Genomic DNA, 27,400 nt, shown 5'->3' with positions numbered 1-27,400 from the left:
TCATGTCGTTTTCCGTGTATCATAAATATCTATTTATAAAAATAACCTACTATCTTCCCATGAAGATATGTATTCCCGGGAGCATTAACCGTATAGACAAGGGGTCAGGATTGAGTTAAACCCCAAAATGGTCCTTAATATTGGCGTCGTGCACTAAAATCGTCTTTGAGATTTCAATTGCATCAATTACGTCTCTGAGATTGAAAAAAATGCACCATATTAATCCCTGACCTATTTTTCATTAATGACGTGATGACATGGTATGATGATGTGAACTGTAAGTAACACGTGTCACTTTATGATTTGGCCATGTGTAATGGTATGATGATGTGGTGACCAGTGACACGTGACATGCTGACGTGGATGGTTGTGCCACGTGTCACAATATTATTTGACCACGTGTCCGTTTGTGCCACGTGTCGCAATAGTATTCGTCCACGTGTCATCTATTATGTCATCGTTGTATATGCACCAAATTAGTCCCTCACTTTGCATTAAGTGACTTATTTTAGTCCCTGAAATTGAATGTCGTGCACCAAACTAATCCCTTCACCAAATTATTTAAGGCATATAAAAAATAAAGTTATGTTATATGTAGACTAAAATTAGTTATCAGTATAAAATATATGTCGAAATATAAATACACATTAAAAATAAATTAAATTACATATGTATTTTTACATAAATACATTAATAATTAGTTTTAGTGATTGATTTTGGTGTATAAATAATATTTTTATAAAAAATAATCATATAATATTATTGTTGCATTATTAGTGGACATATACAAACGATCTTTCCGCCCCAAACATCTAATCTGATGTCTATTTTGTTTCAGTGAGACCTCCTATTCAATCTACAGTAAGAGGAGGCCCCAATTCTGTGGACGTTTGTTGGAGGAAACATTAGGGTGATGATCCCATCCACTTGACCATTGCTATCTACTAATTCTGTATTAAACCTGGCCGAATAATGTTGTATGGACCTAGTTTATCGGCCCTTTTGCTTATACTAAATTCACTGTTTTTATATCCATTATATATGATGGGAAATGATGTAAGTCCACCGAGGTAATTAATTAGATAGATTTAATAAAGAGTAAAATATCATTCAAAGATTGAAATGGCTGACAAATTTATTATAAACTATGAAGTATAGGTATTTTACTGAGTTGTGTGGGTATGTCATATATTTTGGATACAATATTCATCCGATATACGTATCTGTTGTGTATAACTGTGTCTTAATAAAAACTAAAAAATATTTTTCAGACACGTTTGAAGACACTTAAATACTATCACGTGTCAACGCATCTAACATTATACTTGTATTCTTGAAATAAATTTAGAAATAGTATATATTATTATTTATTAAAATAATAATATTTTAAATACTTTATATAATTAAAATAAAATATTAAAAATAATTAAATATTAATTTATGTTTTAATATCAATAAAATATTAAAATATCATTTTATATATATATATATATATATATATATATATATATATATATATATATATATATATATATATATATCCTCGTGTCTTGTTAGATTCTAAAATTAGTGTGTAGACGTATTCCGTATATATCCAAACACTCGTTTTATATCACATAAAAAATTGTTTTTTTGCAACAAAATGTCCAAACGCTACTCGTTTTATCAAGATTTTAAACTTTTAGAAATAAAAATAATAATTTATTTTTGAATAAAAAAATTAAATATATCTTTTAGTTGAAAATAAATAAGTAAAACAAATTTAAGTTGTTAGTCGAAAATAAATAAATTTTGAGCTTCTAAGTAGAAATTCGTTTCATGGAAATATAACACAAAAGGTAATTTTAATGGATAAGGACTTATTGAGGAAGAATGAAGTAATCGAAGAAATAAAGAAGTTGATAAGTGAAGTTAATGGCAATTACTCATATCGTGACGGAGAGTGTAACGGTGATTTTCAAAAAATACTCTCGCACACTCCTATCTTCAGCGATTTTCTGAGTCTGTAAAGAGTTTTCTGTAAGATTCATTCCATATCTTTTAAATTTTATTTAAATTCTTTGTAATCTTTATTTTATTGCAAATTTATCTTTCAAGCAAGTTTTTTTTTCAAGCAAATTTTTCTTTCTATTTTCTTTTAAAATTTAGCACTTTGTTTTCGATTTCAAAGTACTTCAATTTTATCCAAGGCAGTTTACTAAATTACTTAAATTGAATGTTATTCCTTTTAATTTCAATCATTTTACTTTTAAATTTGTTTTGCTTTCTTTTTTTCAGGTTTTCTTTTATTATTTTGTTCAATTGAAAAAACTTTTAACCTATTTTTAAAAACTACTTGCAGCACACTCCTAAATTATTAGATATTTTACTACTTAAATTTACTAAAAATCTATAAAACAATATTATATAATAATAAAGGTTTAAATCTCTGTGTTGTCACTGTAATAAAGACGTTTTTTAGTAGACAATTTGTAAAAATTCTGTACATAGGCCTAATTAAAAAAATGCCTTAAAGATATTAGTTAGCTTACTAATGGAAGGAATCTAAATTTTTATTCAACTTAAAAAGCAGACTTGATAATAAAAAAAGAAAGGGTGAACTAATTTTTTCCAACTTTAGAACAAGAAGTTGAATAAAGATGAAATCTAGAACAGTATAAGGCAAGACAACCACTAACGAAAAATTATTTGCACCAGACAAAGAGAATTACTTTCCAGACGTTGAATGTCAACATTTACAGATTCACGTCTCTACTTACTTTTTGTAAACACATATATTCTATAGAGTAGTTGTGGGGAGGAAAGTTGATCTGCAAAGAAGAAAAATAAAGTAAAACTAAAAGAGGATCTTGGTTTCTTAATTAATTTAGTAAAATAATTCTACAATAATCCGCCAAGGTGTATAAGGAAACTATTTTTTCTTAATTTTTATGTAAAATTTTTTATACAATTATTTTTTTATAAAATTAATAATTAAAATTTATATAATAATTTAATTAAATATATCAAATTATTTAATAAATTTTAAATTAATATATTAAAAAAATTATATTTCATCATGTATCAATAACGAAATTGATAAACAAATGAGGTATAATCAATATCAACATTTATATGCATTAAGTTGTGTTTTTGTCGTTGTATAAAGAAGGTGGTAAAGACAAATTTTTCTTATTTAAAGTGCCAATCTTGTGTGAACTACTCTAATTAAATGATGCTGATAGTACGTGGCTAAAGACAATAATAAAACTTTCGTAAGGGGCTTAGCTCCAGCGAATGAAAAGAAAATTTAAAAAATATATAAACCAAATAAATATCAGATATGATTGAGGTAAAGACAAAAGTAATTATCACAATAATTAATTAATAACTTTTAATTTGTATGAATTTCACTAAATAATTTTAAAATGGTTATTTCTTTAATATTGCACACTTTATATTTTTTTACTTAAATATAAAGAAACAAAAAAGGAAAATCCATTTTTATCAAACGAAATTAATATTTAAACAATCGTAATGTACTATTTTGTAATAAATAAATCTTTTAAAATTTAAAATGAAGGCTTATTTCATTTTTTTTAAATATTTAGTTTTTATATATTTAAGATGATAATATTAGAAGATAATAACTAAAGTTATTTTATTTAAGTTAATATTTATAATTTTATGTATATAAGATACATAATTATATATTTATTATATTTAATATTATTCAAGTATTTTAGTATTTCTATACTTTACTCTTACTTAATTTTTTTTATTTTATCTTCACATTTCTAAAAGAGTACGTACTCTTCGTATTCGTGTATTGAAATCTGAGAATTCTTGGTTTTTTGTTTTTTATATCTTGAATTTCAGACTCTATATTTTTTTTAATAAAATAAAATATTCTCTTTGTCTTCAAAAAATCATTTCAATATAATTAAAAAATTAAATAAATTAAAATTTTAAAATATTTACTATTTTTTATTGTCTTTCAAATGTATTTGATAATAATGGATAAAATATCATGATGATGATCTGCTCTGAAATGTTGCCATGTTATTATTACTTTGTTTGTATCGTCAATTTTTCATCTTTTTCTTCGTATTACTGATAACTAACAATTGTTTTCTGTCTTCTGCTGCATGTTGATATTCGTGTCGTATGTTAACAGCTACTGTATTGCAACTTGCAAGTCCACAGAAACCCTAATTTTATGTTAAGCATGGAATATGAGGTGAGTATAGAGATGAAATTTGTTCTTGTTTGGTTCTGATTATATGTTTAATTAATTTACTTATCCAAGATCATTGTTATTTGCGGCACTATCTTTATTATTAACTATATTCTTATGTTGAACAACACAATGTTTGACATAGAGATTATTAATAGTATTAGTATATATCACCCGCCCACAAAGTAATTTTGATGATATCTAATCATGATATCATATTAAATTAACGATAAAGATTCATATGCACTTATTTTAATATAAAATTGATAGTTAAAAATTATTCGATATAATTTAGTCAAATTTATCAAATTATTAACATTTTTTATATATTATCAATCAAGATAACTATATATAAATTTTCGCTCAAATTAACACCTAAAGTTGTGTTAAACCAAATTAAAGAGAAGCTAAGCAACATAGTTTATGACAGTATTATTCGGTTTGAGAGTATGTGGAGCCCACAGTTGGGCATAAATAATGACCTGATCTGAGAGGAGAGTGGAGCATAGATGCATATAGAAAAGAAGAAAGCACAAACAGTGTCGACATAATGGTGTGCCAAGAAGAAGTATTGATCTCAAAAGTATGCGAGCTGTACTCAGAAATAGCGAGTCTAGAGTCTCTTAAACCGTGCAAGAATGTGGACACCCTATTCACAGAGCTTGTCCTGACATGCATACCACCAAGCCCGATCGATGTCACAAAGCTCTCAAAGAACCTTCAAGAGATAAGATCCAACCTCATCAGGCTCTGTGGCATAGCCGAGGGTCATTTGGAGCACCACTACTCCGCCATCCTTGGCTCCTACGATAACCCTCTCCACCATCTCCACATCTTCCCTTACTATAAAAACTACCTCAAACTCGCTCTTCTTGAATTCACAATCCTCTCCCAACACTGCGGCCCACAACTCCCCAACAAGATCGCCTTTGTTGGCTCCGGCCCTCTTCCTCTAACTTCCATTGTTCTCGCATCCAACCACCTCCCTTCAACCACTTTCCACAACTATGACATCGACTCTTCCGCCAACTCGAGCGCCATGCGCTTGGTTTCAGGAGATCCTGACTTGTCCAAGCGCATGGCGTTTCACACCAATGATATATTGGATGTGACGAGTTGTTTGGAAGAGTTTGACGTTGTTTACTTGGCGGCGCTTGTGGGAATGGACAAGGAAGAAAAGAACAGAATGATTGATCACTTGTCAAAGTACATGGCACCTGGTGCCGTTCTTATGCTGAGGAGTGCTCATGGCGCTCGTGCTTTTCTGTACCCTGTTGTTGAGCCCTGTGATCTTAGAGGCTTTGAGGTTCTCTCTGTGTTCCACCCTACTGATGAGGTTATCAATTCTCTTGTCATAGCCAGAAAATACCCTCTTTCTGTTGTTGACCAACAACAAGGACTTGCTTCTATGATATTACCCAATAAGTGCTCTGATGAGATTCAAGCCTTCAACCACCCTCTCAATCATGGCAACATCATCATTGAGGAATTAACCCTTGACGATCAACTCTGATGATCTCTTCAGATTTTATATATTTTCTTTATCTTTACCAATTGAATTTGGGGGCCATGTTCTAGTTGCTTAATTAGTCTATATTTAATTTCCACTTGTGCTTGCATCTCATCCATCATCTTACTAGAATTATTACATATCTTTTCATAATGTTACTGCTGATCTTAAATTTTCAATAAATATACAAGATACTATTGCAAATGTGTGTCCGCTTTTTAGATTGTTGAGTTCAACAGATCTCTAAAGTGATAAGATGATGACAAATAAAAAACTTAGGGTAATAATAACTTTTTAAGTTAATAATTTCATTTTTTATTATTTTTAAAAATGTAGTTTGTTAGTTGGTTTTGTTACTCTTTCATATAACATAATTCTGAAAAAATCATCTTTAATTTATTTATTGAAATCCATCTACAATAATAAAAGCCATTATCAATACAAGGAGGTTATTCTTGTACCTTTTTTTTTAACCAAAGATAAATTCGCAACCTCTTAATTGAGTATGGAGAGATTATGTCATTTGAGTTATTACTCATTGGCAGGTTATTCTTGTACTTAACATTATAATATTTGTTAAATTTAATAAATAAGGCATATTTATTCCAGTTTCATGTACTTTTATTCATCTTTATTTTTTATTTACACATTGTGCTTCCTACTATGGTCCGTTTTGGTTATTCCTTCTCCTTTTCCAGTGATTGAAATTCGAAAGTGATTGAAAGCTAAAGCATATATATAACTAACGAGTCAAAACGTTGATACGGATCGGATAGGTGGTTATGGTATTGTGATTAATTTGACACTTTAGTTTAGTGAGAATCCTATAAATAGAAACTGTTAATTTTATTACCATTCCTTTTATGTCAATACAATATTTAGTAATAAAAAAATATTATAAAATTACTAAAAAAACTTCCTATTTTTAGTTTGAGTATATACCCATTTTAGTTCTCAAAGAATTTTAGACTAGACACTTTAGTCCCCGACTAAAATTAATTACTCGATTGGTCCCTAACAATTAACTCCGTCAGTCACTTAGGTCCTTTACTCCGTTAATTCTAACGGAGGACAAAATAGTCCCTGACAACTCTAACAGGGAACAAAATGGTCCCTGATTTCCTCTATTCGGAAACGACACTATTCTCTCCCAATTTTTATCATATCTCGCATAACACTAACAGTCTAACACTATAACTTCAAACTACACAATGCACACTCTATAAATTTAATGTTCACAAGAAAAAAAATTCTCAACTTGTTCTCAACCAATTCATACTCACGAAACTAATGCCTATGTCTCTCAACTAGTTGTCGTCTTCGATGGATCCCATGAATATAGACAGCAAGTTTGATTTGTTAAGACTCATCATCGTCGTTGCCATTTTTCTCCTTATCTGCCCTAACATCTCCATGACCACATTGTCCACCACTCCGATCGCTTCCTTCAACTTCTTCTCCGAATCAATGTTCAGTAATCGCTTCAGTTTCCATATGAGCGGCAACGGTAACATTGCTCATTGTAATAGCTTGGATGCGAGGTCGAAATTGTTTGCCAACTTGGACTCCGGGAAAGAAGGAATGAAGCACTCGGGGTCTATTTCAAATGAGAATTTGCATATGATGTCAAAGGAGAATCTTCTCATGATGTCCTAATGTCCAATAATCTATATTACTTGCCGGAGAGTGGAGAAAGGCGTGTCCTTGGAGTAGTTGTGGAACTTGGTCTTGAAGATGTCGTGGACGTTGTTGGGATTGGAGGTGATGTTATCAAAGACGTTGAAGTGGATGATTTTGGTGGGAGAAGTGCAGAGTTGGTGGATGTACCAGTCACAAAGATTTAAAAAGTGTGTGGTCCAGACATGTTGAGGTAGGTGCGACACGTATACAATTACATCATAGCTTAATCTTGGAGCTAAAGAGAAGGAAGGAAAAGATGGAAAAGAAGATTGTGGAGGTGGAGAGTATGAATGTTAGGGTTATGCGAGATATGATAAAAATTGGGGAAGAACAGTGTCGTTTTCGAATAAGGGGTTAGGGATCATTTTGTCCCTTGTTAAAGTTGTCAGGGATCATTTTGTCCCATGTTAGAGTTTTCAGTAACCATTTTGTCTTTCATTAGAGTTGACGGAACTAAGGACCTTAATGACTGACGAAATTAATTGTTAGGGACTAATCGAGTAATTAATTTTAGTTGGAGACTAAAATACCTGATTTAAAATTCTTTGAGTACCAAAATGGGTATATATTCTTATAGTTTTATTTAATGCACTTTATAATAAATAAAGAGAAAGGTTAGTTATCCTTTAATTTTCAGTCTTTAGTCGATCTTGTTAAGGATTTATTATTATTTAATTAATTTAAATACCTATTTTCACATATCAATTATTTAAAAAGTTAAAGAAGTTATTTGTTTTTTATTTTTTATTTTTTCTAAAGGCCAAATAAAGAACAATATTTAAAAGATACTTAATTGCATAAATAAATAAATATTAAATAAAATAAATTTAGATTATTTAGGTAGATTATTTTTTGTCTTTTTAGTATTATCTAGGGTGTACATGACCTGATCCGACTCGAAGACCCAGCCCGCCCCCAAACACTTTAGAGACTAATTTAGTGTGATTTCATTGGGTCTAGGACCGGGTAAGGGTTTTAAAAATAGACCCGGTCATTATTTTCAATCGGGTCCGGGCCATAGCTCGGGTCACCCGAACTCGGTCCGGTGGCTTGTTCGTCATACACAATTAATATTTTGTGTTATTAATGATGGATGATGGCTATTCTTATGTGGAATTTAAATATTGTAAACCTTAATATTTTGTGTTATTAGTCATTATAAGATTATAAGTTAATGTTTTATGTTTAAAATGCATAAGAATTTAGACTAATGCATAATATTGTGTTATTTGCATTGATTTAAATATTTGATGTTATTAGACAATATTAGTATTGATTATGGTTATGCTTTAATTTTAGAGAATGGTTTGTTCTTGTTATATTTTTTTAAGTGAATTTTACTATGTGAATTGTGAAATAATGGTTGGAGATTAGGTGATTTTTACATGCTAAAGACCCGGATTTCACTCGGTTTTTATCCGGTTTTTACCCAGCTCGAAAGTGCGTATGTTTCATCGGGTTTAGAATCGGGTTAGAATCTAAAAATTAGACCCGGTCTATATTTTGAGTTGGATTTGGATTAAGCCAAATCCAATGTGGCACGAGCCATGTACACCCCTAGTATTATCATATACATATATAGTTATATAGAGTTGGATTTACTGCTAGTTGGTTTCTTAACGGAACCGAAAAGAGATAGTCCACCAGTCCGGGCCTGTCTTCTTTTGATACAATAGCCAACAATGCCCATCAAATCAAATATTATTGTGCTTTAAATGATGCATACTTATCTTCTTTTCATTTGCCACTGCTGTACTTGAAGATCCAATAATGTTTGTCTTTGGTGCATAAAGTATGTGGATGATATTTTGAGATTCCAATTTGACCTGAGAAAATAACTGATGATGGTGATGATGATGATGATGAGAAGCATATCTTCTCCTCACTGTATACTTGATCATTAATGGTGAGGCATATCTTCCTTAATAAAGATGCCAATATAAAGGGAAATTGAAGAGGAAGCCAAAAAAGAAAATTTTCAACTAACTTTTAGTTAACTGACATTAACCAATTTTAAAATTTAGAATTTATAACTTAGAATGTAAAATTAAATATTTATGATTTAAAGTCTAAAATTTAAGATAAGCAAAATAATTTTTAAAAAATTAATTACCTAACACTATTCTTCGAAAAATTGTCCAAATAGAATGGTAGGACTGAATTTTTGTTGGTTAGCTTGATCACTTATATTATGCCTTTTGAGTTGGCCAAAAGGCAATGATAAGATATATTCTTGTTAACTTGGCTCCTTCTATCGATTTGGTCTATTAATCACTAGAATTAGAATCTACCACCACACAAAGTTTTACAACATTGTCATCTACTTGCGCCTACGTCAGCTGAGTGGATTCTTGAATATATATATATATATCTCAAACCAAACAGGAAAAAAGCAGATAATAATTGGTGTTTCTAAAATACAGTTAATACCCCTTACTTCCTTTATAGAACTTCTGCCGAATTAAGTTAAATTATCCAACTTTCTGTTCATAAGATCTAGATTTTAGTAGCTCTGTCGAGATATAAAAAACATAACAGTTAATATAAATTATATGGAAAGATTGTTTACAAACTAGTTTCCAACAACTTTAGCATAAGCTATATAGATCAAGTTTGTGACTGGTCCTTGAATTGAATTGATGACTAAGGAATAATAGCTATACAAATATGAACATAGCATATGACTTTTGCATGATCTAGCCTTAACGCCCAGCAGCAATGAGGAAATTGTCAAAGGGGCTGGCTGGAGGTAGCTTCATGACCAAGGAATCCCTATTACTATTATCAGAAACTTTGAGCAGTGATTTATCAGCTACTTGAGTATAATCATAGGCCAGCCAACTTGAGAGCTTCTTCCTTGTGCCGGTACCAATGGCCTCGCACTGGTTAGCCATGGCGCTGTATGGGATAGGAGAAGCCGAGACAACAGTCCCTGCAACTTGACCAGCTACCTCTAGAGCCTAGAAACATTGAATATAACAATGAGTGTTCACCAATAATATAATCTCTGACAGTAACTTGGTATTCTCATCTGTAGATTGAGACATGCAGATTTGGACCAGATTAATTATGCTTGATATTTTTCTGATGCAAGGATGCAAAAGAAGGGAATCTGATTGCATCAACAAATTTCAAATTACTTGGTAACTTCAACCTCTTAATTAGAATTTTATATGGTCAGTGGAATGGACACGGCACCCTGCTTTAGCAACCTATTCTTCTCTTATTTTACATGCATGTACTAAAGAGAAAAGTGTACCGATTCCATAAGCCGTCCAACGCTGATAACACGAAGTAGTGAAGGTGACGCAGGCATCTTTGGAATAGATCGAGAGAAATCGGAAACAGATGCTTCACTTATTGAGTCATCTTCAACTGCTGAACTTGATAGAACATCCTGAACCACCAAGATAATCAAAATTAAAGTATTTCTGGAGACAAACTGAAGTTACAAAACTCACTAGGATGGCACTAATCACCCATTAAGAAGTAACAAATGCTAAGGGACAACATACCCCATCTAGTGACATTGACTCCTTGGAATGCAAAATCATTTGATTGTTATCAAGAACCCATTGTGGACCAAACATGAATTCTTCATCAGGCCTGAATGCCTCTGACAGTAGGGTGTCCAGGTGATCTGCATCCAGCTAAAGAAGAAACAATAAAATAAAAAACTGAAAGTGGTTGATTTTGGAAAAACCATAGTCAAATGTATAAAATGTAATACCTCAGTGATGCTAGTCAAATTCTGAACCAAAACATTTTTTGTAGCCTGGAGATATTCTGGTATTTTGTTCCGTAACACAGATAATACCGATATTGCCATCTGATTATCAGCAGCAGTGCCATATCCTTTCACATCCACATCCATCTTAGCACATACTTGAAGATAATCACTGATTCCCATGAATGGATCAACCTGATTTGTTAAATACAATGGAGCTTTTATTCTAACAGGAAATAGGACAGTCCTCTAGCGGACACTAGAGGCTAAAAAATAGTATACTCATCTCATATCACTTACTTCAGATATTGCTAATGATGTGAACATATCATGCAGATCATGAATCTGATATAATTTGCAGGCAAACATCAACATGCCTGCAGAGAATACAAAGATAGACCTCTGACATGCTGGGGGCAACATTCCTGCAAGATCATGGGAATGCCAAATTTATTTTCTTTTATTTAATCAGTTATTTGCTTGAGAGTAAAAATGTTTCATAAGAATAATCTATATAGGTCGTACTGTTACCTGGGTCCAACAACATACTCCAGAGAGAAAGAGGAAGTTGGAAGAAGCGGACCAATAGATTATCTTTAAGGTTCTGCAGCATTACATTTAGAAAGATTTTCTCAATCAGAATAATTGTATAGAAAATTTCAGAACAGAACTATGTTAAGATCAGGATTCTAGTTCAAATTCGTTCAAAATAGTACGAAGTCTTTGATGAGACTATTGCAGTAAAAGCATATGAAATCTTCTACAGTCAAGCAAAACGGCAGTAAATTTCCGCATAATTGAAAGTTTTAATTCCACTATACTTCTGTATTTCTATATTTAAAGGAAGATAAAATAAAGACAGTGAGGGGTAAAGTGTACACAGTAAGAATTTTAAGATCATGCATTCAGTTTTATGGATGACTCATGTATACAAACATTCAAAGGACAGTACGGACATAGGTTGTGAGAATAAAAGAAAGGCATAGAGAAAACAAAGGGAGGCAGACAAAGGATGGAAGAAAGAAAATGGTGGATAGTTAAGAAGCTTTTATAGTAAACTATTTTATAGTATGCTCTCTTGTTATTTATAGAAGTTAGGAAACTATATAAATGAGGGAAATCAAAATGTATTCAATTCAATTAAAAAAAAGGAATTCACATCCATAGCAATTATTTATTTTCTTTCTTTCTTTTTTCTCTTTAATAATTATATAGCGAGTGTATTATTGTGAGTAATGTTCAATTTCATATTACTTTCTATCTATTAGAAGTCAAAATTCTGCTGCAGACTCAACAATTGATATCAAGAGCCAACGTTATATTATTCATTATTTGAGTGGTAAAATTCAATTTTGAATATAATGGCTTCTACTAGTAGTAATGTCAAAGTAGGCAAATATAAAATCTAGAAGTTCAATGATAAAAATGATTTTTCCTATTGGAGGATGCAGATGAAAAATTTGCTTATACCACAAAAGTTACACAAGGCACTAGCGGAAAAAGAGAAAAAGCCGGAAGGAATGAAAGATGAGGATTGGGAAGAATTAGATCTTGAGGCACGGGTTGCAATAATCTTATGCCTTGAGAGGGATGTTGCTTTCTTGGTGAACGAAGAAACAACTACAGCAGGCGTCTGGACAAAGTTAGAGAGTAACTTCGTGACGAAGACTCTAACTAACAGGATCTACTTAAAATCCAAATTGTATACATGCAAGATGGAGGAAGGCACCTCAATTCGAGAATATATCAATAAGTTTGATAGGATCATATCAAACTTAAAGGATATAGATGTGAAAGTTGATGATGAAGACCAGTCACTCATTGTTACTTTCATTACCGAAGTCCTATGAAAATCTGGTGCAGACATTGATGCTGGTGGGTGACACTCTGACCATGGATGAGGCGAGAGCATCACTTTTAGCGGATGATCTACGTAAGGTTGCTACAAGTGTAATGTCATCTTCAAATGGAAGAGAGTATAATGATCAAGTACAAGAATTGTTCGCGGCTAGAGGAAGGACTAATGAAAGAGGAAAAGGTAATAAGCGTGGAAAGTCTAGGCCAAAATCTAGACCTCACGCGGAGAGAACATGCTTTAAATGTAGTGAGGCTGGATATTTTAAAGCAAATTGTCCAAATAAAAAGATAACTTTCAAGAAACAGAATAACGACAACCCAAAAGAAAAGCAAGAAGCAAGCTACGTCTCAAATGATGAGGAGGATTGTTACTCTGTAACAGAACAATTTTATGAAATCTCCGGTAAGTAGATTCTTGATTCAGGAGTCTCTCATCATATGTGTCCAAATAGGAAGTGGTTTGCTACCTATGAAAGCATAAATGGTGGCACAGTTTTAATGGGCAATGATCATGCTTGTAAAACTGTGGGGTTAGGTACTATAAGAATCAAGATGCATGATGGAAGAGTAAGAGTCTTAAAGGATGTGAGGCATATTCCAGACTTGCGAAAAAATCTTATCTCCATAGGTTTGTTGGAGAAAAATGGCTGCAAAATAGTTGCGAAAAATGGGGTACTAAAAGTTGTTCGTGGTTCTTTGGTAGTGATGAAGGGAGTTCGTCACAGTAATCTTTATTCTCTTTTGGGGACAACAGTCACAGGTGAGTTATCAGTTGGAATCGGTGGAAGTAGAGATCAAACAAATTGCACAAGAATATGTCACATGCGGTTTGGACATATGTCAGAGAAAGGTCTATCATTGCTTTGTGGACAAGGTTTGCTGAAGAATATGAAGAAACCACAAATGAAATTTTGTGAGTATTGTGTGTATGGAAAGGCACATAGGGTGAAGTTTTCTACAAGCAAGCATAAAAGTAGAGGGTTGTTAGACTACGTGCATACTGATGTTTGGGGCCCGGCTAAAGTTACTTCCAAGGGTAGTTCCAGGTATTTTGTTACTTTTGTTGATGATTATTTCAGGTATGTTTGGATTTACTTCCTCAAACATAAGAATGAAGTATTCGATACTTTTAAGCGGTGGAGAGCAATGGTTGAAGACCGAACAAGTAGGAAGCTAAAAACTCTACGATCTGATAATGGCACAGAGTACACGAATGGAAATTTTAAGGAGTTCTGTGACCGAGAAGACATTGCAAGACACTGGACAGTTAGAGAAACACCACAACAGAATGGAGTCGCCGAATGACTGAATCGTACGCTACTTGAGAAGGCAAGATGTATGCGCTCTAATTCAGGGTTAGGCAGAGAATGGTGGGCAGAATCGGTTGCTACAGCTTGTTACATAGTGAATCGATCCCCACATTCTTCTCTAGATGGAGACACACCTTATAAGGTGTGGTCAGGGGAACATGCAGATTACGAGAAACTCAGAGTCTTTGGATGCACAGCCTGTTATCATGTCAAAGATAATAAGCCTAATGATAGAGCTAAGAAGGCAATCTTTTTGGGGTATCCAAGAGAGGTTCAAGGCTATCGCCTTTAGAGTGTAAATGATTCTAAGTTTGTAATTAGCAGGGATGTTACCTTTGATGAACGATCTATGGTAGCTTTGTCTAAAGATATGGTGCCAGATGATGGTGATGTTGGAAAAACTTCAAATACTCAAGTGGTGGAGATAGAGTCTAAATACCAACAAATAGACTCTAGCAATTTTCAGGTGGAGCATCCTAATGCTACTCGAGATGACGCAGAGGATGAACTTGATCATGAGGAAATTCAGCGAGAAAATGCACATGCATTACAACAGCAGCAGCAGCATTCTTTGGCATCTATTAGGCCAAAGAGGAATTATAAATTTGTTCAGAAGTTTGGGTCAAACAAGCCTTTGAGACATTATGGGCAGGTAAACTTGGTAGATTATGCACTTTCAATGGAGGATGATAAGCCGGTCACCTTCAAACATGCTATCAAAGACAAAGATAGAGAGAGTTGGTTGGTCGCTATGGAGGAAGAGATGCAATCTCTTCATAAGAACAAGACATGGGATGTGGTCCCATTGCCCGTGGGAAAAACTGCAATTGGTTGTAAGTGGATGTATAAAAGAAAAGAAGATCCTACTAAGTCATATAGTACAAGATTCAAAGCTAGGTTAGTATAAAAGAAATTTGCACAGAAAGAAGGTGTTGATTACAATAAGATATTTTCTCCTGTGGTGAAACACACTTCCATACGGGTGCTTTTAAGTCTTGTCGCTCATGGTAATCTTGAGTTGGAACAACTAGACATGAAGACTGCATTCTTGCACGGTGACTTAGAGAAAGAAATCTACATGTATCAACCTGAGGGTTTCAAGGTTGAGGGTAAAGAAAGTCAGGTATGTCGCTTAAGGAAATCGCTATATGGATTGAAACAATCTCCTCAACAATGGTATGAGCGATTTGACTCCTTTATGTTAAAACAAGGTTTTTCCAGAAGTAATTATGATTGTTGTGTATATATTTGTAAGCTTCCTGGAGGTGATTATATCTATCTTCTATTGTATGTGGATGACATGCTTATTGCCTCTAAGAGCAAGGTAGAGATAGATATGTTAAAGGTTCAACTTGGTAAAGAATTTGAAATAAAAGACTTGGGTGCTGCACAGAAAATATTAGGCATGGAAATTAAAAGAGAGAGATCAAGTCAAAAATTGTTCTTGAGCCAAAGAGGATACATTGAGCGCGTTATTGAAAGGTTTGAAATGAAAAATGTCAAATTGGTGGTAACGCCATTGGGTCCACATTTTAGGCTCTCTGGTAAACAATCTTCCACAACAGCAGAGGATAAGGCTTACATGGAAAATGTACCTTATGCTAGTGCAGTCGGTAGCCTAATGTATGCTATAGTGTGTACACGCCCAGATATTTCACAGGCAGTCAGTGTTGTTAGCAGGTTCATGGCAAACCCGGATAAGGCACACTAGGAAGTAGTCAAGTGGATATTAAGATACTTGAAGGGTACCATTGACACAGGTTTATGCTTTAGTGGAAAATCATATCAAATCAGCGGCTTTGTTGATTCTGATTATACTGGTGATCTAGATAGAAGACGTTCTACGACTGGTTATGTATATAAAATACAAGGTGCTCCAGTTAGTTGGCGATCGATGTTACAAGTTATAGTGGCACTATTTACTACAGAGGTTGAGTACATGGCAGTAGCAGAAGGGGTGAAAGAAGCATTGTGGCTAAGGGGTCTTCTAGATGATTTGGGGTTGAAGCAAGATTGCATGAATCTGAGTTGTGATAGTCAAAGTGCAATTCATTTGGCTAAAAATCAGGTTCATCATGCTCGTACCAAGCATATTGATGTAAGATATCACTTCGTGCGCGATATTATAGAGAAATGTAACATTTCTCTTATAAAAGTATACACAGATGAAAACCCTGTTGATATGTTGGCTAAAGTAGTGTCAGGAAACAAGTTCCAACACCTGTTTGGAATTGCTCAATATTGCTTCATGTTAGGCATTACATGGAGAAATAGAGGAACTACGATTGGTTTGATCCTGAACAAGGGTATGTAAGCAGTCATTGTAAAAATGATGCAACCGGATATGAATACTACACTTTGATCGTCCAAAATTTGAGTAGATTTCAAATTGTGAATGAGGTGGAGAATTGTGAGAATAAAAGAAAGGCAGAGAGAAAACAAAGGGAGGTAGACAAAGGATGGAAGAGAGAAAATGGTGGATAGTTAATAAGCTTTTATAGGAAACTATTTTATAGTATGCTCTCTTGTTATTTATAGAAGTTAGAAAACTATATAAATGAGTGAAATCAAAATGTATTCAATTCAATTAAAAAAAAGGAATTCACATCCATAGCAATTATTCATTTTCTTTTTTTTTTCTCTTTAATAATTATATAGCGAGTGTATTATTGTGAGTAATGTTCAATTTTATATTACTTTCTATTTATTAGAGGTCAAAATTCCGCTGCAGAGTCAACATAGGTGAATCCAGAAGTATACCTTTATGCGTAAAACAGTTAGTGTTAACATGAAAGAGTGAGCTATAGCTTCAAACTTTGAAGGCAAATTGTCAGGAAGATTGGCTTGAATCCAAAAGGCAGAAAGTAACTGTGCCATTTGATCTTCACTTAGCTCCATAATATATGGTTCCTGGCCAGTTCAATAACAAAACTTGATAAATAATAATTTATTTCCACAAATAATCATGAATAACAACATAGTAGCATAAACCTGTCCAATTACTCACAGACTCGGTCAAACTAGTGCTATCAATGACAGATTTAAGCTTGTAAAAGTTGGGAGAAATCTTAGAGCCACGGCCCTGCTGGTTCCGGTCTTCTTCCACAATGCCTCTTTCTCTGCATCCATCATCAACAATGTCGCCATGATTCTCTAGGTTGGCGCTGTCTCTGCCATTGCGAAGCTTTTCCATTAAAGCTGAAATTGATGCAGATGCAGATGTACTGTGGGAAGGCCTTTTATTGTGCAGAGATCTAGACCGTGAAGGCACTAAATGTGAATGGAAAGAATTTGGAAAAAGAATTAAAGCAAAAATCTGGTGTGCTCCAACTGAAGTCTCCAGATCTGAATGCAGCATTGCTTTTATGAGTTGCATAAGAAGCACTTCTGGAAATGCCTAGAAGGAAGCATAAAACTTTGTTAATGGATATATTCCAGGAAAAAACAACAGGTTTCCTATTACTAACAATTCAATCAATATGAAAATCATACATAATGATCACTAAGCTTCAAATTGAAACATGCATACAATGAACTCCTTTCACCTGCTGTGAATACAAAGATGGCAATGCTACGGTGACCACTCGAGAAAGGATTATAAGTGATCCAATGCTTGCTCTGGCAAGAACACCAGATGGCAAATTTTCTAAGGTTATGGCCATCAAGTCGAGCAGTGGCCGTACATCAGAGACCTAGTTATAGAAAATGAAGCAGTTTAGTTGTTGGAAGCAGAGAGATCTAACTAATTGTAAAATGATTTTCTAGGCCAAAGAATGCACATTCATGAACCTACTCGCTTGGAAAATTCTAGTAAGCATTCCTCAATGGAGATTTGGAGCAAGATATTTGAGTTCAGCTCTTGCTCTCCAACAAATTCCCCAGAGGCTTGAAGGCTTTTTCTAAGATGCCTGCAAAGGTCATCAACAAAACCAAATTCTACCAACCCTCTCCCAGTTCTAATTTGAACAGCCAAAGATGTCGCAACTTGAATAATGCTAGCTTTAAGGTGGGGATCATGTAAGACATTTTTGTGGTCCAGATGACGTATGACAGAAGCTAGAATCAACTGCTGATTCCCTGGAAAACAAGGTGGAAAAAAATGGCAAATTCATGGGACAAGAGTACAAGATTTTGCATAAGAATCTTATATGGCATTGTTTAATAGCTGTTTTGAATCTTAAAATCCATGAATGTTCAAAGTTACGAAGTGGAACCAAACAACAGTACAACACATCCACCATATTATTGGGTTTGATTTCAGACAAAGATTTGACTGAGAAATGCTGAAGAGAACAATACCTGAATTCTCCATGAAATAGGCCATGCTAGACAAAACCATTATTGCTAACCCTTTTGGAGGAGACCAATGTCGTCCGGAATCAAAGTAAACAAACATTGGATCCAATACACGACGCATCGTTGTACTTTCCTTGGCTAATTCAACCAGTCTCTGAATGCATATCTGAGCCCATATTTCAGGTTTTCCCATTTCTTCTCTATAACAATGACACTAACAAATCAGAAAATGGAAGTATAACAACCAATAAATGATCTAAATTCTTTTATAAGCTATTAATAAGAACTATTACCCTGTCAACAGGGAAGGATCCTTTATTTCTAGCTGCTGCCAGATGATCAAGCACCTAGAGCGAGTGTCATTACCAACAACTAAACCACCCCGGCCTTCACACTGCACAACTTCATCTACCCAATTATGATGAGGCCCTTCTCTAAGATCAGCATCTTCACCTTGCCTGTCCTGCATATAGTTATCTAAAGTGGTGCGAATGATCTGCATTAAGAATGAAACCAACAGATCAGGGATGGTACCTATCTGAAACTCTAAAACCTTAGCGAAATGGCCACTACAAAGTCATTTGGTTTGAGTGCTATTTGGGAAACCTGCAAACCTTTATGACAATTAATTATTAGAAATCAAATTAGGAGCATTTAGCTAAGAAAATTTGCTTCAAATCATTCATTTTAAGAATAATTTTTTTTTTTCATTTTCTTTTTCCCCCACACCTTGTGAGCTTCTCAGAGTCAATGTGAAGGGTTTTACCAAGTATAAGAGGTCAAACACAGCGATTAACTAAACTCCCTGATCAGCAAGTTAACATCAAAGAGCTTTCAATTCATTTAAACCTTAATCTCCATTTCTTGCAGAGTAATATTTACACAAAAATAGACATTTTCATCAATGATGAGAACTCAATCATACAACTTTTCAACCTTAAAGCATCAGTTGGTTTTCTTATGAAAATCAATTTGATGAAAAGAAGAAACAACATATTCCTTAGATAATGCAGCCGTACAAAATTTCATGACATTTTCTCTCCCAAAGTGGGGATATGCAGACACTCATTTTCTCTCCCATCAACTTGGAATTGTAAATGCAATATAAGCTTCATTATAAGACTACTCAGTGGGATAACTCAATAACTTACCTCATCAAAATCAACAAAAATGTGTGAAAACTCAGCCATGAACCAAACCTGCCATGGAAAAGGCAGACAAATTAACTTGACTTTATGATAAAAATCAAAACCTCACTACAACCATAAAAATTAGTATTAGAAACCATACACAAAATCACACCTCAATGAACGGAATTAAGCAAAAAGCAGAAACACAAACAAAATCAAATGACAAATGGAGTATAAATTACCATTGCTGAAAGGCATTGCAAGCTTGATGCCCTCAAGCAGCGATTCTCATTTGTTTTACCATGCTCCCTCGATAGCATGCATACCTTTCTTACTAACTTTTCAATGCTACGAGCATAAGTGGCATCCACCTGTTCTTTCATTGGGTAAAATCATGAACACCGGAGACAAAATAGCATCAGCTACTTCATACATTGTATTAGTAGTATAAGGAAGAGAAAAAATCATCATTATTCGCAATGACAAAAGGTATCTGAAATATTGTAGAGATGCTTAACTTATTTTTTTATTTGACTAGATTACTTGTCATTAATATTACAATATTAAAATATACTCTCAATTCTGGTCTGATACATAGTTTATTCCAGGTATTCTGGTTAAGCAAGTTAAGTCGAAAACGCATTCTCGATGGAGCAACTTGCTCATTTCATCGATTTCCCACTCCTAAGGGAGGCCGGCTAAACGAAAGTTCTGAGTAAAAATATTCATCACGTACACAAGTCACATGAGCAAACAACCGAAACTCATCTTAATCTTCTTGAATTTTAGCAATTACCTGACTGTAGATGAAACTTGTTAGAGTTTGGCACCCAAGTATTTGAATAGCATCATGCTTGGAATAGCCCAAAAGCTCAGAAACCACATTAAGCACATCAACAGCAAAGTATGCTCTGCAATGTAGGGAAGACATGGAAATCTTCATAACAGGCTCCTTTATATAAATTAGAAAGAATGCAATGCATGAGATATCAATAGTTCAATACCAGTCAATCGCATACATAATGCACAAAAAAAAAGGCTAATTAATCATGAAAAACTTACATTTGCACCTTACAATGAGAAATCAACTTGTTGAAAGCTTCAGCTACAATATTCACAAGTTTGATGTGCTCAGATCGGAGCTCCTTGTAGCACCTTTCTTCAAGATATTTTGCTATCTAGCAGGAAAAGTAGATTTCATGAACTTCAGCAACAGATTCAATTAATTGAAGGATATTCATATTATTCTCCTTCCCCCTTTCTCAAACTTCTATATGAATGAAATGAAAGAGAAGATACCTTTGGAATCCGAAAAGGATTTTTTGCAGCATATTCACACAATTTGGCAATCTTCCTTTCATTTGGGAGCTCATCCTGAGAGACATCATAAAACATGAGTGTTTGGGCTCCATCACTTGTATAATTGAATGGTAAAGTGTAAAAAAAAACCCACTCAACAAAATTGTTTGATTTATTAGTTTGTTAGAATTAGAATCATATCTCTTCAAGCCTATATATATACATATACCATTGTGCGCTACAATCAAGAGTAATTAACAAGGAGGTTCAACATGAGCAAAGAGATAATTTTCTACAAGAAACCAGCATGAGCATCAGCAAGGACAAGGTGACAGTTGACAGCAACATTGGTTTAGAAAAGAGGCATCATCTACAACTGTGACAAACACAAGAACAGAACGAGGATAGTAGTTCATACAGGGGATTTGGGGAAGATGTCAGCAAGAAGTTTTCTGTAACGTTTGACTGGCTGGCGTGAACTTGACCTCAATGCAGGACAGCAAACACACATTCTGCAACACGCTGGGAAGATCTTCCTTGAGATGAACCCCATTCCCCTGCAAATTCTCAAAACCCACACAATATATCAAACCAATATTCGGTCAAAAACACATCACATCATCGAAATTCAAACCCAAGTATATTAAAAAAAAAAAAAGCAAAAAGCTCGAAGCACAGTGCATGAGAAAGGGCTAAAGTTGAAAAAAGCAAAAAAGGCAGACATGGTAGGGGAGGGTGACGAGGTTTCTGAGAATCTGAGGAAAGAAAAGCCAACCGAAAATAACGGATAAAAGTGTGAAACAGAAAAAGCATATATATAACTGTACCTAGTCCTTATGAAGCAGATCTAGCAAGTGTGAAAATAGAAAGCGAAGAAGAAGAAGAAGTAGAAGAAACAGGAAGCGATAACATAAGCATTGAAAAAAAATGGCGCGTTGGTTGAATCAAGTTAAAGCAAAGCTTAAAGAGAGACAGAGAGTATGAGCTATATAGATCACGTGACTGTGTCAGTGTTGTGTAGTAGTACACTAGAGTAGTGTAGTGTAGTTCAACTTCCTCAACCATTAAAAGTGAGCTTGGTTTCAAAATTCTGCTACTTGACTTTTGAGTGCAACCATCCCCACAATCGAAAATCTGTTTGGTTGTTTTCTATGCCTTGACGTTGTGTTAGGAAATGATGTTGAAGCTCTCTTGTCGTCTTTAACTTTTTCACCCTTCTTTCCCATTTTTACCCTTTAATTTGACTCCAAAATTTGGACCTTAGTCGTTAATTATCTTTTTTTAACTATTTTTATGAAATAGCGTTTGGTAGAAGTTACCGTTTTTTAGATTGGATTATAATTGTAGTCATCTTCAAATGTATTTCGCTTTTCACATCATCTGTTGTTTATTGGTTTTGAATCCGTAGCTTGCCGACTCATGACAGTTACTAATCCGTCTTTTTCGCTCTCTTTTTTGGTAGGAAACTTACTAATCCGTATTTAATACGGTGAGAATGAGATCACATGCAATATTTTTAATAAAAAAATACCTTTTTTTTTTTTTTATAAAATTGCGGGGCTGAAGCCCCAAAGGAAACAAACACCAAAGACACTTTAAAACTAGAAGTCCAACTTTAAAAAAAAATTATTTTTGGTATAGAATTAAAACCCCATTTTAGTGAAATTGAAATACTTCTTAGTGAAATTAAAACCCCATTTTTGGTATAGAATTGGGCGGAAAATCTGATTAACTATTGGGCCTCAATCAACAAAAAATGAAATGGACCTCACAGAAGTGTTTTTTTCCTCTATAAGGCTTAAAGTCCAACCAAAATAAAATAGGATAAAAATTAAAATAGAAAACTAAAATCCCCGTTCTTAGTGTTTTCCCTTTTCTGGGCCTAAGCCTCATTGGTTTACCAAAAACAATTAAAATAAAAAATATTATTAAATAGTAAATTGTAAGTTAGGCCTAGTTGAACGTTAAATTATATGTCTCTTAATATGCTATATCTGGTTCAAATTTTGGTGTGTCTAATAAAAATATTTTTTAATAGTTATATTTAATGAAAGTGTCTTTATAAATATGTCTCTTTATACATGTGTCTTTTAATAAAGGTATCTTTAATATTAACTAGAAGGAGACCCGCACGATGCGCGGGGCGGTAAATTAATGATAGTATATAATAAATATTAAATTTTTTTATGTTTTGTAGAATTAAATTAAATGTGTGAACCTAAAGTTAAATTTAAAAGGTATTTTATTTAAAATAATTTGTAGTACAAAAGATTTGGATATTAGAGTTGTATGTACAAAATGACATTTTTATTTGGTGGTTTGATTTTTGCATTTGTTTTAGTTGATGAACTTGGTCTTTTTATGTGGCGCTCGTCCTCTTTTTTTTATTGGTTGTTGTTAGAGTTGTTATTTTTTTTCTTTTTGTGTAAGTTCTTGTGAAGGCATGTACTTTATGAATTATTGAGTTATATGTACTTTCTATTGTGTTGTTTGTTCCATCTTTACAAGTATGTTCTTCTTCGGAAGATGTGTCTTAAATTTGTATAGTTTTCTTTCTCCTTAATCTCTTGATGGGTATGTGATATTCGTCTGATGATATTAGTGTTGGCGAAGTTGGTTCCTATAATCAATGAATAATTTAAATTAGAAATAAAAATGATGTCTAAAATAACTAAAATAAGTGAAATTTTTTTCAGTATTATCTGTTTTATTTGTTGTAATGAATGTTGAAATTTAGTATTTTTGGTTGAAACAAATGTCTTGGTAACAGTGTATTGTTAAGAACTTTCTTTAAGATTAAAATCATTTACATTGACTTCAAATATAAGTGAGGTTGCACAAATTTTTCAATTGGGGTAGTGCTTCAATGTCATTATTTTTCTTGTACAAAAGTTGTTGTACCACTTTGATCTGAAACTTTTAATTGAATTTTGAACCTAAAATAAGTATTGGGTTAGTAATTAATAATTTGATAGATGGGATTATGAAAAGTATATAGAGTTACCTTATTGTTGGATATTGTGGTGTTTGATTACATGTGCCACAAATGTAGTTATCTCCTTTTTCATATGCTTTTTTCGTACACTTTTCACATTCAACATAGTTATCTCCATTGAGTAAGTTTGAGATGTTGTGTAGTTCGAAAATAAATTTATTGTGCTAAATTTGATGTAATTTGAAGGAATAGTGATAAGAGACTTATATAAGTAATTCAAATAGTATGGAATTTGAATATTCGTAACGTAAAATTTATTATGATTAATAATATTATTATGACATTTGTAATATGGATGTTTATTACATTGAATAAGTTATTTATAGAAATTAATAAAAAAAGGTATAGGTAACCAACAACATTTTTTAACAATGTGTGAACAATGTGAATTAATAGGGTTAAAAGAGTAAATTAATCTTAAGAGTAAACTACCATTTGTACTCACGAAAGTTGAAAATGCTGATACATCTACCCATAAAAAAGAAAATTGCCATTTGTACCAATAAAACATGAATTCCATATAACAAAATTATCCAAACACTAAAAAATCACATAAAAACCCCAAATTATCCTTATCATCATCTGCATCATCTTTTCCCTTCCACCACCACCACTAACCCCATCCTCTCTCTCTCCTTCCATTTTCTGAGCTCGTTGCCACCGCCAGAGTCCGTCAACTCTGTCAATTCCTTCCTCTCTCTTTTCCTCTCTTCCCTTCTGTGATTTGCTTCTTTCTCTCTTCTACTTTTTCGAATTGTTGCGTGATGTAGGTTCGGTGGTCTCTGAATTTGCAGATTAGGGAAGAGCGGGTGGAACCGCAGATTGGACATGGGCTGGATCGGAGCTCTGTGTCAGCGAGAGATGGAGGGCTAGTTTGAACGGGTAGGGGCAGCGGTAGCAATCAGGCAGCGGCGGCGGCTCTAGAGTTGCGAAAGGCGGCAAAAATAGAAGGCGACGGTAGTCCTAGTCTCGCGGAGGTGAGGCGAGGGGAAGAAGAAGAAAGAGAGAGGTAAAGGGTGGGGGAGGAAAGAAAGGGGGAAAGGACGCGGTGGCAGCGAGTGGAGGTTGGGTGGGACTTGACGGCGCCAGTGACTGTTGAGTGCCGCGGTGGTGGTTACGTAGAGGATCAGAGAAGGGAACAGGGGTGAGAAGGGGCGAGAGAGAGGAAGAAGAGAGAAAATCGGGTGAAGGGGCGACAACTTGGTGGTGGCCAATGGTGGTGCGGTGGTCTAAGACAATTTGCTTTTTCTATTGTTGTTGTTGTTTCTTTATGTGAAGAAGATGATAATGGAGGTATAGTGGTGGTGGTGGTGATAGTAGTGATGAAGGAAATGAGCTGGTAGTACCTTTGAACTCAAAGTTTGGCTCAGGCGAGGAAGAGACAGGGAAGGAGAGAAGGAGGGGTGGATGATGCGGATGATGATAAGGGTAATTTGGGGTTTTTATGTGATTTTTTAGTGTTTGGATAATTTTGTTATATGGAATTCATGTTTTATGGGTACAAATGGTAATTTTCTTTTTTTATGGGTAGATGTGTCAACATTTTCAACTTTCGTGGGTAGAAATGGTAGTTTACTCTTAATCTTAAATTTAATTAGTAGCATTAAATTAGGATGTAGTGTATTTTTATTTGATTGGTAGTTGTTCATGTTGTTCAAGATGGTCATTGTTTACCTAACACTCCTCAATCCGTATACACTACAGCAAAGAAAAACAAATATCGTACTTTTGTAAAACTAATCTTTTGAACTACCTATCATCACTGTTGATTATATCAACATTGTTTATAAACAATCTGATTAACTATGGTATTCTACATAATTAGAACACTTTTAAGTTTTTCATCTTCCTTTTTAAACATAACATTATTAGTCTTGACACCAAGAGGTAAAATAGAACATGTACAATCAATATTCATCGTACATACTCAAAGCAATTAGTTGGAGACTCTTGTAAAATAGTACTCAATTAATCTTCTTAAAACACCTAAAGAATTTTATCATAATATTATGGTGTCAGTTAGAATATGACAAGACATTACAAAAATCAGAATATGACAAGGGAGAAATTTTTTCAGAGGAATGATGAAAATAGCCAAGCTCTGAAAAAGAATCCACAACCTTGTATCTTTCAAGAAAATTGATGTTGTGTCTACCATATTTTTGTTTGTAACTGACATCCTGTATATTCTGCAATGATTTGCACTAATGTTGTTTGAATCGCACATCATCCACCAATCGGCCAATGCAGTGCTTATTGGTAGTTAGCCAGTTAGTAAAATATTAATTTCAATCAACCATTCAATCAAATCGAATCAAAATAAAGAGGAGTAATCAATATACAGAAAAAAAACAATTAAATGAAGAAAAGATGCCAATACCATTGGTCACAATTGCGGTTCAAATTATAATTAGATGGAGGGTTTATGTCTTTTAAATATGTTCTTATTTTTGGATTTTTGTTTTTTTTCTAACAGACGTCTATTTAATTAGACTTGGTCAAATTTTTTCAAGATACGGTTATAAAATTTAAAATTTAACTAAAGATATCATTATAGACTTGATTCTAATTAATTTAAATCAAATTTCATCTTAATAGATTAGATATGATATGATATGATTGGATTTAAATTAATCAGAACATAATTAAGTCGTAGTTGCTTCCCTTAAATAAATTTCCACTCCTCTTTCCCTTCTTAAATATTTTCATTCTTGGCTTTCAAATAAGTAAGTCATCGTTGATCTTGATCACAATGGCTACAATGTCTAATGATGAGTTATTAGAGATATTGTCTTGGTTACCTGCAAAAGCAATCCACAACTCAAATCTTCTTCAAAACTCTTTTTAGAGCTTCCACAAACTCCATACTTTGTAGCAAAACAAGCAGAAAACTCATTGAAGAAAGATCGTCCTTCATGCTTCTTCATTCAAAGAGATAACAATCTGAATCACAACGACCACGTCGAGTTGCATCCTTTGCCGGGAGAGGAACTTTCCTCCGGCGTCCCTGAAAACATGCAAGGATTCATCGCGCGCTCGCGGCTCAAGATTCTAAGCTCAAGCAACGGTTTATTTCTTTGTCTTCATCGAACATAATTGTTTATCATCAATCCAGCAACTTGTTACCTTTTACACATTCCCCTCCCCAACCACTTGCAGCAGCAAGGGAATCTTCATAGTGTCTCCATGACACTGGAATGCGACTCTGATGATTACAGGTTGATTCTTTTTGACAATGAAGATTGGAGTTCACATTTTGATTGCCATGTTTATAGTCATAAATAAGGTGCTTGGAGCTTAAGGAAGAACTGTTTCTTTGCTGGATCTAGGAATTTAAAATTTGACATGCCTGTGATTTGCAATGGCGCCATTCACTTCAT

General features: G+C 33.8%; 2 protein-coding genes across 4 annotated transcripts; one reads left to right on the top strand and one right to left on the bottom strand.

The window, feature by feature from the left end:
* Window positions 1–4,589: 4,589 nt before the first annotated feature.
* LOC112758211 (nicotianamine synthase) lies at window positions 4,590–5,930 on the top strand. The gene has a single exon (XM_025806820.3). The coding sequence runs from the start codon at window positions 4,767–4,769 to the stop codon at window positions 5,727–5,729; it is 963 nt and encodes a 320-aa protein (XP_025662605.1). The 5' UTR covers window positions 4,590–4,766; the 3' UTR covers window positions 5,730–5,930.
* Window positions 5,931–9,927: 3,997 nt separating this feature from the next.
* LOC112758038 (protein SEMI-ROLLED LEAF 2) lies at window positions 9,928–22,224 on the bottom strand. Of its 3 annotated transcripts, none has more exons than XM_025806596.3 (19): window positions 22,053–22,224; window positions 21,444–21,582; window positions 21,026–21,100; window positions 20,789–20,904; window positions 20,523–20,637; window positions 19,969–20,097; window positions 19,748–19,795; window positions 18,890–19,092; window positions 18,600–18,796; window positions 18,094–18,377; window positions 17,846–17,992; window positions 17,308–17,697; window positions 17,061–17,210; window positions 11,665–11,737; window positions 11,434–11,558; window positions 11,137–11,328; window positions 10,922–11,056; window positions 10,666–10,803; window positions 9,928–10,366 (listed from the first exon to the last, which is right to left on the bottom strand). In XM_025806596.3, exons 1-19 carry the CDS (start codon window positions 22,088–22,090, stop codon window positions 10,109–10,111), a joined length of 2,952 nt encoding a protein of 983 aa, XP_025662381.1. In that variant the 5' UTR covers window positions 22,091–22,224; the 3' UTR covers window positions 9,928–10,108. The 3 variants fall into 3 exon arrangements, with proteins under 3 accessions (XP_025662381.1, XP_025662383.1, XP_025662385.1); XM_025806598.3 differs by having other exon boundaries at window positions 21,853–22,189; XM_025806600.2 differs by having other exon boundaries at window positions 20,789–20,900; window positions 21,853–22,091.
* Window positions 22,225–27,400: the final 5,176 nt, after the last annotated feature.

This window comes from Arachis hypogaea, chromosome 16 (genome assembly GCF_003086295.3).
Source record: "Arachis hypogaea cultivar Tifrunner chromosome 16, arahy.Tifrunner.gnm2.J5K5, whole genome shotgun sequence".
NCBI classification, from domain to species: Eukaryota; Viridiplantae; Streptophyta; class Magnoliopsida; order Fabales; family Fabaceae; genus Arachis; species Arachis hypogaea.
The sequence above is the reverse complement of the archived record's forward strand: the minus strand, read 5'-3'. Positions and strand labels throughout refer to the sequence as shown.